Genomic DNA, 17,165 nt, shown 5'->3' on the forward strand with positions numbered 1-17,165 from the left:
AACTATACACTTGCAGGGATGACGAAGATAAAATATTCCCCCTAGAGCCAAAACACCAGGTTTTAATAATAGAAACTCCTTTCTACGTCTTTGTGTATCTCTTGCCAAGTCTGGGAACATCTGTATTTTTAAATCAAGAAACTTTTTCTCTTTATTTTTAAAGAATAGTCTCAGAAGCTGTAATAATTTTTTTTTTATTGCTGTATTGTGTATTATCTGTAGCCTTCTTATTTCTTTATTGGTTATGCCATGGTATAAAGTATTGCAATAATCTAGCCTAGAGATGATTAATGAGTGGATTAAAATGTTGAGAGCTTCAGGTTTTAGAACTTTTGATAATGATCTGATGAGACGTAGCTTATAAAAACAATTTTTAACTACTGAACTAATTTGGTTATGATAAGAGTGTTCCTGATCTAGTGTTATTCCCAATATTTTTGTTGTAGTTACTATTTGAAGAGGAATGTTATTTAGGAGTATCTGTAATGAGAATTTAAGATCTTTTTTCCATGGGAAAAACATTACAGAAGATTTTGTTGTGTTTAAGGCCAACATATTGTCCTTAAGCCATTTGCTGATTTGTTTTAACTTATTATTTATAATTATTATTTCCTTTGGATCTGCTGAGTTTAAAGAGTACAAAAGTTGGATGTCATCCGCATATGCGAATGAGGAAAATCCAATAGACCATTCCTCCTCTTTTACAGCATCACCCTTCTGGGTGCCCATCTCATCTATGTCCCTATCTCACCTCTTTTCCAGAATGTTCCCCTATGTTCACCATCTGCCCTCTCAATGTCCTTATCGTCCCCTCTTTTTTCAGCATTGCTTTTGCATCTCTATTTCACCTCCCCTTTTTCAGCACTACCCCCTTTTAGCATTGCTCCCTCCCTGTGTCCCTATTGCTTCTTCCCCTTTTCAGCATTACGTGAAATGGGCCAGGCTGATGTTTTTTTATAAAGGGTCTCTGCAATGCTTTTCCACACTGCACTATAAAAAAAAGACTAGGGCCTCCTTTTACTAAGGTGCGCTATGTGTTTTAGCGCGCGTTTAGCATGCGTTAAATCAACGCGTGTGCTAACCGCTAATGTGTCCATAGGATAACATGCACGCATTAGCGTTTAGCGCGTGATTAGCGCATGCTAATATTTATCGTGCGCTAAAAAGCATAGTGCACTTTAGTAAAAGAGGGGATAAATGATAGGGTGGAGATGTATGTTCACAAAGAAAAAGGAATTAATCCTTCTGGATTGGATGTTGGAATTCAGATTAAAATTGAACTCTGAAAAAACTAAATTCTTTTTTGCCTCGCCCCATCAGAATTCATATGAGGATTCTATAACTTTTAAGTCTATGCAATGTCCAGTTTGTTCTTCAATTAAAATATTGGGAGTTACTTTTGATCCAAATCTGACGATGCAGAAACAAATTGATATGGAAACTGCGGACTATCAGAGCTTGTTTTGATATCTCTGCGTTTAAATTACTGGTGCAATCATTGGTATTAGATCACCTATATTATTGCAATATTGTTTATTTAGCGGGGGTAAAGAAGAATATTTCCAGACTACGACTCATACAGAACACAGCGGTGAGATTAATTTATGATTTGAAAAACCAGATTACATATCCCCCTTTTATCGTGAATTGCATTTGCTACCTATGGAGGCCTGTGTTATCTTCAAGTCTGGTTGTATCTATTACAGAATTATAACAGGTCAGGCTCCTTCATATCTGTTGGATAAGCTAAAACACTCTCGTAAAGCACATGCTTTTTTCATCAATTCGTCAGCAAAGGGATGCAAGTTTAAAAGATATCACAAACGTACGCTTTCATATCAAGCCACTGTCTGGGATAAAGATTTTAAGCAAGTACTCTCTGTATCTGTTTCATTCTTGGATTTCAGAAAGCAACTAAAGGCATAGGACCGGATTCTATAAACGGCGTCCCGATTGTAGGCAGCAGTAGACGCCAATTGGGATGCATGTTTTCAGAAAAAAAAGCTCCTGAGGCAGGCCGCCTACATTGGACGCACCTCTGGCAGCCTAGGAAGGCGTGCAAGCCCGTCTAAGCTCACCTAAATCTAGGTGCAGGTGTGGTTTGACCCAGAAGTAGCCTTAGGCGGACCTAGGTGGTCATACGTGTCTCCCTAGGCCAGCGGGAGACACGTACAATGTAGGCCAACAAAATGCTAGCCTACATTGTAAGTAGACGTGGCTGCTGTGCTTATTGGAGCAAGAGATCTCCCTGCTGCGATAAGTTTAGCGGCTGCAGCTGCGGCCACCAATCCTTCCACCCCCCTGAACAAAAGCAGTAGGACGGATGCCCAATCCCTCCTGCCCGGACCCCCCTCCTGAACGAACGCAGCAGGAGGGATGCTTTCATTCGGGGGAGGGGGGGCATGGGGACTGATAGTCATGGCGATAAACTTATCGCAGCAAGGAGATCCCTTGCTGTGATAAGCTTAGCGGCCACATCTACTATAACCCAATTCTCTAACTGGTGTCTGTAACATGGACGTCAGTTAGAGAATCGGGGCCACTCTAGATGGGCTTAGGCCCGATTCTATATAGGATGCCCATTGGCTTCTGAGACTGAGCATCCTATACAGAATCCGGGCCTTATTTGTTTTCTAGATTTCTGAGTAACTAATCTCAAGAGTTTCATTGTGATATAGATTAAGCTTTTGTAAACCGCATAGATCCTCATGGTTATTTGGTCTATAAGTTGAATTTATGTTACCTTCTTTAGTTTACCTTCAAAGACAGGACAAATTTTCCGCCATGCAGTGACTCCTCCTTGGCCAGTGTACTGTCCAAGTGATGTCTCTAAGAAAAATACTGGAATCCCACAGGTGAAGAGAAAAATAAGGTATGGAATAAAGAAAGCACCTGAAGCAAAACAAATGTAAACAAGGATTTAGTTCATTTAGGAAATCCTTCCCACTCAAAATAATTACCAACAGCTAATGGTATTCTTATTGCATGATAAGGGCAAGAATAGGCATATGTTCATTTATTTTAAAAATTTGTATTCCGCCTGTACCTCCTCTACTGATACCTTCCTAGTACAGGTACCTCAAGGCATGAGTCATCTATTATGACTCATGGAAAATTTTCTGCTTCTTACATTGGCAGTGAACAAATATGTAAAGCAATCACAAGACCAACAAGTGTTCAACTGTCTGCAGTGCCATAAAAACAACAACAAACAAACTCTAGCTGTTCTTGAGAAAAGTTTATTGAAGTATGCTCTAGTTCAGGGATTTCAAAGTCCCTCTTTGAGGGCCACAATCCAGTCAGGTGTTCAAGATTTTCCCAATGAATATGTATTGAAAGCAGTGCATGCACATAGATCTCATGCATATTAATTGGGGAAATCCTGAAAACCCAACTGGATTGCAGCCCTCAAGGAGGGACTTTGAGACCCCTGCGTAGTTCAATCAGTTTTATGATTCAAGTATATTGTCTGGTTATATAGGAAGACTTGTTTTCTTTCTAGTTAATATCTTATGGTTATTCATGTATATATAAGGCGATTCTTTGGAACTGGGAAGGACAGCAGGAGTAGCATTATGCAGTGGGAAGAGAGCCTGAGGAATTAGGTTTGATGGAAACAGAAGAGAAATAAAGCTAAGAAAGAAAAAGTAGTAGAAGAAAAGGGAGATAAAAGAAAAAGAAAGGAACACACGGCGGCAATTCATATTGTCCATCACAGCTCCCCAAACATGGAATTCCCTCCCTATTCATTTAAGGGATGAACGCAACCTAGACAAATTCAAGAGCAAGTTAAAATGCTTTCTTTTTAAAGATGCATTTGACTGCTAGAAAGGCAGATTAGGAGCCTCTAATGAAACTTACTTCCTGACTTATTTTAAGTCTACCACTTTCACCTTCCCTGTTGTTTTTGCCTTACTTGTCTAATTTACTATCAACAATTTGTATTTCTTTCCCCATCTCTTCCTTCTGTTTAGTTTGTTTTGTCAGGTTAGTCTTATTCGTTTGTTTTGTTTCTCCCAGAAATTAGTAATTTTACTTTTTGTACATCGCTTAGAATTTTCAATAAGCGATTAATCAAATTTTCAATAAACTTGAAGAGAGAATCAACAGTAGAAATTAAGCAATTTTTTTTCACCTATTGACAGGACACCATTTAAAATTACACCATAATACAGATTGCGGCACTAATTTTGTTATATATGTCATTATTTGCCCGTGTCCTAAGTTATACATGGGACATTCGTCTCGGCGTCCCCTCCCAAAGCCTGGCGAGACTTGTTCACAGGGAAAGACTTAGGGTGGTGATCAGCAACACCGGCCATGAGGTCATCCAGACCTTTCCCAAAAAGAAGCTAACCCTTAAAAGGAAGTCAGCTTAAAGTGGCTGGCACTCAGACAATGCATACACAGTAAGAACTCGAATGAGATCCAAAAGGGTATCCGCTACATAATCCACACCGTCCAGCACTAGCTGGGAACAGACATGCACTTCTGCAAAGTCTCGTGTGACAGGCACGCTCTGCAAAGGAGGCAGCCACTGCCTTGATTCCTGAAGAAGCCACTTAAAAAAAAGTTTGTTTGTATTTTTTAAGTAGAATATCCACTCTGCAATCCTTGGAGTCCTCAAATGCTACTCATCCATCGTCCATCACTAGGGAGGTCCATGCACCAGGTATCCTGAAGTAGAAAGGAAAACCAAGGTTGTCTGGGCCACTGAGTTGCTATTAGGATCATGATGGATGACACTTGTTTGAGTTTCACTAACGTCTTCAGAACTAGAGGGATTGGTGGAAATGCATACAGGAACTTGTGTGACCAATCCAGAAGAAAAGTATCTACTTCCAAATGATGAGGAGAGTACTGTCTGGAGCAGAATTGAGGCAACTTGTGGTTGTGGGGAAACACAAACAGGTCTATCTGAGGAGTCCCCCATTGTGAGAAGAAGTGGCTTAACTTTGGAGTCGAGACTGAACTTCTCTCAAGAATTTGGAGTCGAGAGCCACTCATGGGGGGTCGAAGAAATCTGCTGAGCTGGCCAGCTAGAGCATTCTGTTTCCCTTTACATATATGGCTTTGAGAGATATGTTTTGAGGAATTGTCCAGTTCCAAATGTGCTCGGCTCTTGACACAGAGGAAGAGAGCCTGCTCCTTCTGCTTGTTGATGTAGTACACAGGGCCAGATTAAAGGATAGGCCCAGTAGGCACGGGCCTAGGGCCCAAAATAGTCAGGGGGGCCCGCCAGTGCGGTACTTTAGGGCCTCACCCTTGCTGGATTCGCTGGCAGCAGCAGCAGCGTCATCATCGTCTCAGGCCCCCCAACGACCCGACCCTCCTATCTCTCCCTCCCTCCCATCACGAGACTCTAAACAGCACCGCAGCTCTCTAAGCAGGCTGCTTCGCGGCTTTCTCCTGACGGTGATTCCCTTTGGCTGATTCCCTTTGGCTTTTTTTACTTTGGACGCCTTGCGACTTAGACGAAAACGGACTTAGACGTTCCTTTCGATTAAGCCCGTTTCATTGTATGCAGTTTGGCTTCTTGGCGGTTTATCAACATATTTCTATTTTTAGTTTGTGATTACTTATTCCATCCTGGGTGAGGGTGTATTTGTGTTCTGTGTATATGAAAAATAAATAAATATAGGGATTTATATATTTTTTCAATTGTGATAATAACTTACATAAGAAACGCCTTCACTGGATCAGACCGAGGTCCATCTTGTCCGGCGATCCGCGCACGCGGTGGCCCATTTAGGTTCTCCTTTTTGGAGACCCGGATTTCCCGTATCCCTCAATATGATTTATAAGAAGGTGTGCATCCAACTTGCGCTTGAAACCCAGAACAGTAGTCTCCGCCACAACCTCCTCCGGGAGAGCATTCCAAGCGCCAACCACTCGCTGTGAGAAACAGAACTTCCTGACGTTTGTCCTGAAGCTGCTGCCACTCAGTTTCAGGCTGTGACCCTGTGTCCGTGTCACTTCCGAAAATGTTAGCAATGCTGCTTCCTGGTCTATTTTATCAAATCCTTTTAATATTTTAAAAGTCTCTATCAAATCCCCTTGCAGTCTTCTCTTCTCGAGGGTGAACAGTCCCAGTTTTCTGAGATGTTCTTTGTAGCTCAAATTCTCCATACCTTTGACTAGTTTCGTGGCTCGCCTCTGCACCCTCTCCAGCAGAGTTATATCCTTCTTAAGGTATGGAGATCAGTGTTGGACACAGTATTCCAAGTGCGGTCTGACCATTGCTCTGTAAAGTGGCATTATGACCTCTTCTGATCTACTCGTGATCGCCTTCTTAATCATGCCCAACATCCTGTTTCCTTTCTTCGCCGCCGCTGCGCATTGAGCCGAAGGCTTTAGGGTTCTGTCAATCAGTACCCCCAAATCCCTTTCTTGTTCGCATTTGGCTAATGTCACCCCCAACATCTTATACTCATGTTCTTTGTTTTTCTTTCCTAGATGCATCACCTTGCATTTGTCTATGTTAAAATTCATCTGCCACTTTTTCGCCCACTTTCCAACTGGTTTAGATCCTTCTGAAGTTCCTCACAGTCCCGTAGAGAACCAACCGCCCAACATAGTTTTGTATCATCTGCAAACTTTATTATATTGCATGTTGTTTCCTCTTCCAGGTCATTTATAAAAATATTAAACAAGATAGGCCCAAGAATCGAGCCCTGGGGTACACCGCTAGTCACTCTCTCCCAGTCTGAGAATTGCCCATTTATGCTAACCCTCTGCATTCTGTTCTCTAGCCATTTACCGATCCATCTGTGCACTTCTCCTCCTATTCCATGGCTCAGTAGTTTTCTCATAAGCCTTAAATGACAATATTCATATCACAATTTAAAAGAATATATGTGTATATGAAAGACATGGTTTTCTGTTAGCGGTGACTAGCCTTGTTTGGCGAAATGCATCGGGCATGGTTCTCGGGAGCACTTTTAATAAACCTGATTTGAATCTCCTTATTTTCTGCCGATCTTCTTTTGTTTCATTTTGGATTCTTTGGTGGACAATTTGCCTTGTTGTTTCGTTACAAGTTAACATACATGGAGTGGAACGTACTAGTGGAGTTACAGATTTGGTTGTTTATACATACATGTGGGTTACAGTTGGTTGACTAAGAGTGAGGCAGTTGAGAGGCATTGTAAATTTGGTTATTAATATAGATTTATATTTCGGATAGTATTACTGCTTTACAATATATTTGAATACTTTTATATACGTATGGAAAGAGTTCAGAGTTAAAGTCCTGGGTAAGTAGGTGGAAAGGGAAGGAAGGGGGATGTGTTCAGAGATGTTTGGGGATTGCATAGAAGAAAAACTATGCACTGGTATGCTAATCTTTGTTTTGAATTTTAAAAAAGAAATAGAAGTGAATAAAAAAACAGATAAATAGGGGCGGGGTATGGGCGGTGTGTGTGTATGTGGGGGGCAGGGGCAGGGGGGCCCCAGTATACTTGTGTGCCCCAGTATACTTGTGTGCCTAGGGACCCTCGAAGTATTAATTCTGCCCTGGTAGTACATGCAAACAAGAGGACCTGAAGAAGAGTGGTGTTGAGCACGGCTCCTATGAGCTCTAACACTTGATAGGGTTGAAGATGAGACTTTGGAAATTTGACTTCGGACCCTAGAAGCTGAAGAAAAGCTTTGGTCACTTGAGTTGCTAAATGCACTTCTTGAAGTGATGCAGCTTTTATCAACCAATAGTGCAGATATGGAAATACTTGAAACCCGTGTGTACAGAGCAGTGGTCTCAAACTCAAGCCCTTTGCAGGGCCACATTTTGGATTTGTAGATACTTGGAGGGCCGCAGAAAAAATAGTTAATGTCTTATTAAAGAAATGAGAATTTTGCATGAGGTAAAACTCTTTATAGTTTATAAATCTTCCCCCTCCCCAACGAAGGCCTGCATGTTCCCTCCTTCTTTGCAGCATCCTCCAGCTTCCCCCCTGGCCTCCCGGTCTTAGTTTCAGCTAATTACCGTAGCCTGCAGGGAGGATCACTGGTGCTGTAGCGTTCCTTGCAGACTACCATTGGCCTCCGCAGCACGTTCCCTCTGCCGCGGTTCCGCCCCTCCTCTGACATCAGGGGCAGGATCTGGCAGAGGGAACGTGCTTCTGAGGATGATGGCAGCCTGCAAGCATCGCTATAGCACTGTCAATCCTCTCTGCAGGCTGTGGGAATTATCTGAATGTAAGAGCGGGAGGCTAGGGGGGAAGCCGGAGGATGCTGCAAAGAGCGGGCAGCACTAGTACAGACTGCGGGCCGCAAAATAGTAATTGGCGGGTTGCAAGTTTCAGACCACTGGTACAGAGGGTTGCTGCTACCACCACCAGGCACTATGGGGCTCATAATTGAAACTTAAACATGTCTACAAATCCGCCCAAGTTGGCACTTGGACAACCTAAAAGACAGGTCATCCAAATGCCAATAATCAAACCTATTTTTGGATGTATTAAGGGATTTTTTTAGGCCTCTGAATGCAGCTGTGCGCCCAGAGCAAAAGGAATGTATACGGAGGAGTGGTTAGGGTGCGATATGGGTGGGATGGGGGCCGATCTAGACTTAGTTGTCCTGCATGGATAATCGAAGGTTTTACGAGACTTCCTGGTCAAAACTTATACGTTGTGACTTAGACAACGTAAAAACAGGTATAAGTGCCTAAAAGGTATCCAAAGTGACCAGATGGACTTCTGGTGACATCGCAGAAGGAATGGTCGGGTAGATCTCAAGGTGTAATTAGCGTCTCCATCCAGTCATCTTCAGCTCATTTTGGTGAATAGTTTTTTCTATATTTCTACAGGTGTCAAGATGAGCAAAAAAAGTCTGTAGCTACTATTGACTTTTATTCTTTTTTAACTTCTTTGGGATTTTTTAAACCTACACTAGTCAAAACACACCAAAAAGGCCACCAGTTGGATTTATTCTTCTAAAGAATTGCTAAATCCCAAAATTCATTTTAGCCAGGTATGTTGGAATGATCCTATCTGGTCAGATCATAGAATTTGTAATTTTAAATTAAGTTGGCAGGAGAAACCATCTCAATCAAATTTTTTAAAAGATAGAATAGAAAAGAGTGTGATTAAGAGGATTTGTTAATCCGGTAGAATTTTGGTCTCAGTATGACTTAGCAGTTAAATCAGATTCTGAGACAAATTTTCCAAATATGTGGAAAATTATTAGCAATCAAATTTTAGATGAAATATCCCCATTAAAGATAGGTAAAAGGAAACAAAGATTCTGAAATGATTGGTATGATGCAGAATTATTAGTTTTTAAACAAAAATTAAGAAAACTGGAAAGGATTTGGTTAAAAACAGGTAATATGAAAGACAAGGAAAATTGGAGATGTATTTTAAAAACTTACAAGAATCTTATCAAAGATAAATGCTCCAAATATTATGCACAAAAAAATAGGCACAGTCAAGATAAATAGTAGAGAACTATTTAAATTAGTGAACACGTTAACTGATACTGCTTTTATAAAGCAATCAAGCAATGAAAAACCTCCATCTGTCGATATATTAGTTGAATTTTTTAATGATAAAATCTGTAATTTAAGAGCTACTTTAAAGTTTACAAATGAGCTTCCCCATTTCCAACCAGTGCAGCTGAGAGAGTGTGTAAGAGCTGACATGCATTGGAATGAATTTGATATCCCAGATTGGCAACAATTTATTAAGTTGTACAATAAATATGTTACATCAAGCTGTTTATTAGATACGGGTTCTCCAACAACTATGAAGAAGGCCCAATTACCTTTAAGGCAGATCTGTTTAAATGGATTAATTTTTCTCTGACAAATGGGCTATTTCCTGAGTTGGGTCATATTTTGATTACCCCTATTATAAAGAATCATAAAGAATCTATATCTACCAAAACTAACTACAGACCCATTGCAAGCATATCCTTGTTCTGTAAAATAATGGAAGGTTTGGTCAACTTAGAACTAGTCAAACATCTAGAACAATTTCATATTCTCCATGATCATCAATCTGGCTATAGGCAAGGTTTCAGTACAGAAACGGTTGTAGCTTCTCTGATAGATCATATTAATTCTTTGTTCAGCCAAACTACCTCCTACAGCTACGCAGATGACATCGCCATACTTCTCCCCTTCGAGCAACTTGAGCCCTCAATGATAGGCACAATACACAGAACACTTGAAACAGTGGCAACATGGATGAAAAAACACAAACTAAAACTGACCCCTCACAAAACAAACTTCATCCTCTTAGAAAACAGCAAATCCCCAACCTTGACTAACCTAGTAATAAACTCGGTCTCATACCCCATTCAACCCACGCTAAAACTCCTCAGAGTACTGATAAACAGAGGCTGTACCATGCAACCACAAATCAACAAAATAATAAAAACATCATTTGCAACCATGAGAAACCTAAGACAAGTCTGAAAATTCTTCGACAGAAAACAATTCCAACTAGTGGTTCAATCACTAATCCTAGGCCTAATAGACTACTGCAGCATACTATATCTCCCCAGCCCAGCAACAACGATAAAAGAACTTCAAACAATACAAAACACAGCCCTAAGACTTATCTATTCATTGAAAAAAATGCGACCACGTCACAGAAGCATATCACGACTCACATTGGCTCCCAATACAAGTCAGAGTACACTTCAAATTCCATTGTCTACTATTCAAAGCTATAAACTGAGATAGCCCTACCTACTGGAACAATCGACTTACTCAATCCACCTCAACCAGACACAGGAGAACCCACACAATATTCACACACCCGCCAACCAAAAATGTCAAACGAAGAAAAATGTTTGATAACATACTGGCTACCAGAGCAGCAAAACTGGACTGACAACTCATCAGTCTGCTGACTTCGACCACAGACTACAAAACCTTCAAAAAAGAAACATAAATCCTGTTCTTCAAAAAATACATAAAACCAATATAACACAACCAAACATGCTCTGAACTCCTCCTGCAATTACCAACTACTCCTTAGCAAATTAGATAATGTTCAAACTATTCCTTAACTATTTCTTAATATCTTAACAATATTTACTTCTTAGTTTCATAACAATTCTGATGTAATCCGCCTTGAACTGCAAGGTAAATGCGGTATAGAAATCACTAATGTAATGTAATATCCAGCAGTTTTAAAGATCTTTACTGCAACTGGGTGGCGGACTTTGGACACAGTTGACTCTGCCACAGATTATCTGAATCAGCTGCCGAAGGACTCGTTGGGTTGGGTGGACTGAGATGTATCCTTTATTGGGCAACTTGTTGTTGGTCACTTTTGAGCACCAATTCCCTTCCATGTGTCTCATTCATCTCTAGACATAATGGCTATCCTGTAGACTGGTAACACACGGTGTTTGGTTGGCTGAAGGGTGGCTGGATGGTTGATTGTGATGTTAAGGACTTTAGTTGATATGGTGTTTGCCTGCGGAGATATATGTGATTTCTTGGTCTAATGGAGGGTTGGGCGGGGGGGGGGGTGAATGGTTGTGGTAGAGTGTTATGCGACTGTGGGGCATAGGAGTTCTTTTGGCAGGGTGGATGGAGTGTGGGGCCTATCCACATTAAACGTGCCTTACTCGTTCGAGTCCTCAGAGGGGAGCTGTTGGGGGGAGGGGGGAATATTAGGGTACAGGATCGTATGTTTGGGATGTGATTTTGGTTGGTTTTGATAGTTGGATTTTGGGTGGGACTGAAGGGGGTGGAGGGAGTGGCTTTTTGGCTAATTGTGCATGGGCAAATTGTTGGCCCGTCAGTGTTTTTGTATTTTTTATTCATTTGGAAGTCTACATGGGCAGTGACGTATATCCATTTTATGTTCTAGGTAAAGGGTGGGTACCTGGGACATTTATTTTATTGTGTCATCTGTCTTTCTGCTCTAATCCTATACCATTGCTATGATCTCTAGGTACAGATTGGTCACGTGGAACGCAGCTGGCATTACATCTCCAGTGAAGCGCACTAAAATTCTCACCCAGCTGAGGCAGCATTCTGCTGATATTGCTTGTCTTCAGGAGACAAAGCTGAGTCCCTCAGAACATACTAAATTGCATACAGCTTGGGTGGGACAGGTTTTTTCCTCCTCTAATCCTGGGAAGAAGGTGGGGGGTTGCCATTTTAATCCAAAAGGGCTTCCAGGGTCAGATTTCTCAGGTGGCTAGTGATGCTTTTGGTCGATATTTGCTGCTGTGCGTCCAACTTCCTGGACTTGGATTTTATTTCATGAACGTTTATTCACCCAACGTATATGAACATGTCTTTTTAAAGAAATTGGTCTAAGTTATCACTCAGGCTGACTCTCTGCTGGTTGTGCTAGCACAGGACTTGAATCAAGCCTTGGACCCACAACTCGATCGATCATCTGGGCCTAGAGCAGTGTTTTCAACCGACGGTCTGCGGTCTGGTGCCGGTCCGCAAGACCGGCACGTGCATCGGGCCCGAGACAATGTTCTTCAGCCATCAGTTTGCAGTACGATCGATGCGACATAATCTTCAGCCCGACTCCCTCTTCCTCACTGCCGCTGTGCACAAAGCCGCGGGCAGCGGCTCCTATGTGCATCCTGCACCTGTACCGGAAGCATTCTCTCTGATGGGCCCAGGCGCCTCAGGCCCCACCTGTGGGCGGGGTTTCTGCTGCCTGGGCCAATCCAGCCCCATTCTGGACCCGGCTGGCCTGCCGGATGGGCGGGCTTGGCACCCGTCCGTCTGGCCAACATTAAAGGGGGGTGGGGGTAGAGGGGTCGTGGGGTCGGCCGGGGGGGACAATCGGGGGTTCTGGGGGGGCGGTCATTGGGGGGAGGGGTGTTGTGTCAAGGGCAGGAGGGCCTGGGATCCCTCCTGCCCGTATTGTAGTGAGGGGTGAGGGGTAGGGGGTCGCCAGGGCCAGGAGGGCTTGGGCTCCCTCCTGGCCTGCTCGTACTTGGCGGGGTGGGGGGGTAAGATCGCTGGGGCAAGAGGGCTTGGGCTCCCTCTTGCCCCGATATCATCGGGGGTGCTGCGGCTGCCGCGGGGCAGGAGGGCTTGAGCTCCCTCTTGCCCCGATGTTGTCGGGGGGGGGGGGGGTCGCGGTTTGATGAGGCAAGAGGGCTTGAGCTCTCTCTTGCCCCGATATCGTCGGAGGGGGGGGGGTGATGTATCGCGGCAGGAGAGATTGGGCATCTCTCCTGCCGCGATGGTTGCGGTGGGTAGGTTGCCGGGCCGCTGAACTGATCGCACCAACGGCCATCAGCTCAGCGGCCCATTTTTTGGCACTTAGACCTGGTTTGACTTCGTCTAAGTCAAAAAGGTCAAAGTGCCGACTAGGCAACCTGTCAAATGGTTTGGTTATACCTGTTGTAAGCCTAGGTGTAGGTCGGCCCACCTCCCGCCCACTGCCCGCCCTTTCCCCTCCTCTAAACACACCTCTTTTCTCTCTGTGCATTTAGAGGCAGGGGAAAGGCCTAAGCTGTTTTTAGATACGTCTAAAAACCAGTTTTGGTTATGGGTACTTGGACGATCAGGGTTTTTGATCGTCCAAGTAGCCATTTAGGACACTTTTTAGACGTTGTTTTTTTTTTTATTATGAACCCCTTAGGGTTTGTTTGTATATATTAGTACTTTTAGTTTTTGGTCTCATATTTGCATAGGGGTTATCTGTGTTCCGGTAAGAATGAATGTTGAGAAGCATACAGTGTGATTTGTGCAGTTTAATTTTGTGGTTAGCCATTATGGATTAATAAGATTATATTGTGTGTATATGTGAAAAATGAATGGAAAAAATGGTGTTACAATTAGAACTATTATGGGGCGGGATCTGGGATGGAGATTGGGCAGAAATAGGTGGAGTCTGGCCCACGACTTAGCCTAGTGTTCTTCAACCGTCGGTCCACAAAATAATTATTTTATTTCCACAGGTCCATAGGTGGCAAAAGGTTGAAAAACACTGGTCTAGAGGGCCTTTTCTTAGGGCTCGGAAGGGGATACCATTTTTGTATAGTGCTCTGGAGTTGGTGTACCCCTGGAGGTTGCTGAACTCAATGGTAAGAGACTATACTCATCTGTCCAGGGCACATGGCACCATGTCTTGTATTGATTATCTCTTAGTGTCCCCATCTATTTTTTTCCAAAGTGACTGCGGCAGCTATTGGTCCTCTGACCATGCATTGTGCTGGTTGGCACTCCCGCTGGAGAAGAAGAAGAAAAAGAAAAGTAGAAGAACAGAAAAGAAAAGAGTGGTTGGTGTGATCTAGTTTACTTCTTCATTTCCTCCTTGTTGTTTTATAACTAAAAAAAACCCCAACCCAAATTATGGACCGCTTCAAGAAGTTACTGTGAAAATAGTGCAAAAAAAATCTAATAGTGTAATCCAACTGCTTTACTTATCTTAAATATATTTTCGAAGATGTGCATGTTCACAGTGTAATATATATGAATTTGTATATCTTCTCTCATTGTAGTAGAAAAAAACCTGTGGTGTAGAGACTGATAAGTTTTTGGAGGAACTTGCTAACAATATTAGCCAGATGCAATTTAACTGTCATGGAGCTGGATGCAACCTAACTGTCATGCGAACACAAAGCAAAACCTCTAGGCCCTGGGCAAAGGCGCACTTCCAAAATTTCTCACAGACCCACAGATTATGTTCCAAACAGCACATGATAGTGTAGAAATCAATACAACCACATGAACAGGTAATTCAACTTCTTCTGTTACACAGTTGACAATTATACTCTGTAAACTTGTACTCTTAACTACGGTAGACAGGTTCTTTTCTTAGGGTCTTGACACACTTTCAGTGCCTTTCTACAAATGAATGTACTTCCTTAGTTGTTGCTTCTAGGGCAGAGAACTCTCTATTAACTTTGGGGTCCAGGAATGGGTACCTCACCCTTTTTGTCTCCTATATCTTCCTCTTTAACACTTTCCACTCACCTACCCCATTGGGACTTGCTGCTGTAGGATCCCAAATAGGAATCCTAAGCTCTTCCTTGGCTCTTCTGGTGCTTCAGGACTCTTCTTCACCAACATGAGTACCAGATTCTCCCTCTTTCTCCCTCTAGCTTCAGATTGCCTTCTCCCCTTGCTCCAAACAGAAGAATGGGGAGTGATGGTAGACACGACATTGAAGGCGTCGGCACAATGCGCCACAGCCTCGAGGAAAGCAAACCAAATGTTAGGTATCATTAAGAAGGGTATCTCGACCAGAACGAAGGAAGTCATCCTGCCACTGTACCGGGCTATGGTGCGCCCGCATCTGGAATACTGTGTACAGTACTGGTCACCGTACCTCAAAAAGGACATGGCGATGCTTGAGGGAGTCCAGAGAAGAGCAACTAAACTGATTAAGGGTATGGAAAACCTTACATACACTGACAGACTGAAGAAGCTGGGGTTGTTCTCCCTGGAAAAGCGGAGACTCAGAGGAGATATGATAGAGACCTTCAAGATCCTGAGGGGCATCGAAAAGGTTGACAAAGACAGATTTTTCAATTTGAAAGAAACCACAAGAACAAGGGGTCACTCGATGAAATTGAAGGGGGACAGGTTTAAAACAAACGCAAGGAAGTACTTTTTCACACAGAGGGTGGTGGACACATGGAACACCCTTCCGGAGGCCGTGATAGGAAATAGCACAGTACAGGGTTTCAAGGAAGACCTGGATAGGTTCCTGGAAGACAAAGGGATTGAGGGGTACAGATAAGACCAGTGGAAGGTTTAGAGATAACTGTAGAGGTAGGCAATAAAATTAGTCAGGGACCGCTGACCAGGCAATATGCCTGATGGGCCGCCGCGTGAGCGGACCGCTGGGCTGGATGGACCTCTGGTCTGCCCCGGCGGAGGCGACTACTTATGTACTTATGTACCTACAACTTGCTTTCAGAACATTTCCCTTTTTTACATCTCCAAAAATGGTAGTTACTAGAGATCTCAAGTGTGAGATGCATGTATAAGTTGATACACATGCACAAGTATCTTGATGGCAATTTTCATTAAGGTGTTTAAAACATCCAAATCTCTATTTTGCAAAGGCAGGATTTGGATGTCTGACACTGTTTCATTGTTGGGAGTTCACTGTTGCATTGTTCCTGGAGATCACAAATTTAAACAGAAAAAAAAAAGAGTTAAAAGTAGGACTCAGACGTGGGTCCTTTGGTTTACAGTCCAGTGCAAAAACTGTTAGTAGGCTACTCCTATGATTTGCATGTTATCCTTTTCAGAATGCCCAGGGCAGATTGAGGGGACAGCAACCACTGCCTTAATCCTTCCAGTAGCCAGATGTTCAATCAGAGCACCTTTTTTTTGTAGCTTAGATGTAGTTGAAACAGGTCTGATTAAGCATGTCCTTTATAGAGTTACTCAATAACTACAGAATCAGCTCAAGTGCCGCAACAGACAACAGATACTTAATCTATATCATCTGGAAGATTAACAGAAGTTCTTAGGGGTATCAGACAGCCCTACAAACAGCGTAGTTTGAAGGGATAGATTCTTCATTTGCCCCGTAATACCTCCTCCTCCTTACTACTTTTTTTCACAATTGTTTCTATATTTATATTTATACTCTTCTTCAAACTTAATTGTTTAACTTTAATTATTTGACTTTTTCATATTTAGATAGTAGAATGTACTTAGCTTTCAGCTTAGCATTCAGTCTCACACTATAGTGGCAATTTTCATTAAGGTGTTTAAAACATCCAAATCTCTATTTTGCAAAGGCAGGATTTGGATGTCTGTCACTATAGTGTGAGACTGAATGCTAAGCTGAAAGCTAAGTACATTCTACTATCTAAATATGAAAAAGTCAAATAATTAAAGTTAAAGAATTAAGTTTGAAGAAGAGTATAAATATAAATATAGAAACAATTGTGAAAAAAAGTAGTAAGGAGGAAGAGGTATTACGGGGCAAATGAAGAATCTATCCCTTCAAACTACGCTGTTTGTAGGGCTGTCTGATACCCCTAAGAACTTCTGTTAATCTTCCAGATGATATAGATTAAGTATCTGTTGTCTGTTGCGGCACTTGAGCTGATTCTGTAGTTACTGAGCAATTATCATTGTGTGATTATTAAACGGAAGTCTGTTGCAAGATGGCTTTATAGAGTTGGACATTTCCTTCCCTTTGGTAATCACAGATGGACATCCTGATTTTGGATCTTCCCTAGTCCCTCCCACAACACTCCCA

The 17,165-nt window shown here is 42.5% G+C and overlaps 1 protein-coding gene across 3 annotated transcripts in view; it reads right to left on the bottom strand.

Moving 5' to 3' along the window:
- LOC117363972 (sodium- and chloride-dependent betaine transporter-like) overlaps positions 1 to 17,165 on the bottom strand; it is a 208,580-nt gene that overhangs the window by 128,269 nt on the left and 63,146 nt on the right. For 2 of the 3 annotated variants that reach the window (XM_033952636.1, XM_033952634.1), the window contains exon 3: positions 2,758 to 2,892. The exons of the other annotated variant lie outside the window; for it this stretch is intronic. In XM_033952636.1, the coding sequence (XP_033808527.1) occupies positions 2,758 to 2,892 (135 nt within the window). The remainder of the gene's footprint in view (positions 1 to 2,757; positions 2,893 to 17,165) is intronic. 3 annotated transcript variants of the gene reach the window in all.

Source organism: Geotrypetes seraphini, chromosome 7, assembly GCF_902459505.1.
Source record: "Geotrypetes seraphini chromosome 7, aGeoSer1.1, whole genome shotgun sequence".
Taxonomy (NCBI): Eukaryota; Metazoa; Chordata; class Amphibia; order Gymnophiona; family Dermophiidae; genus Geotrypetes; species Geotrypetes seraphini.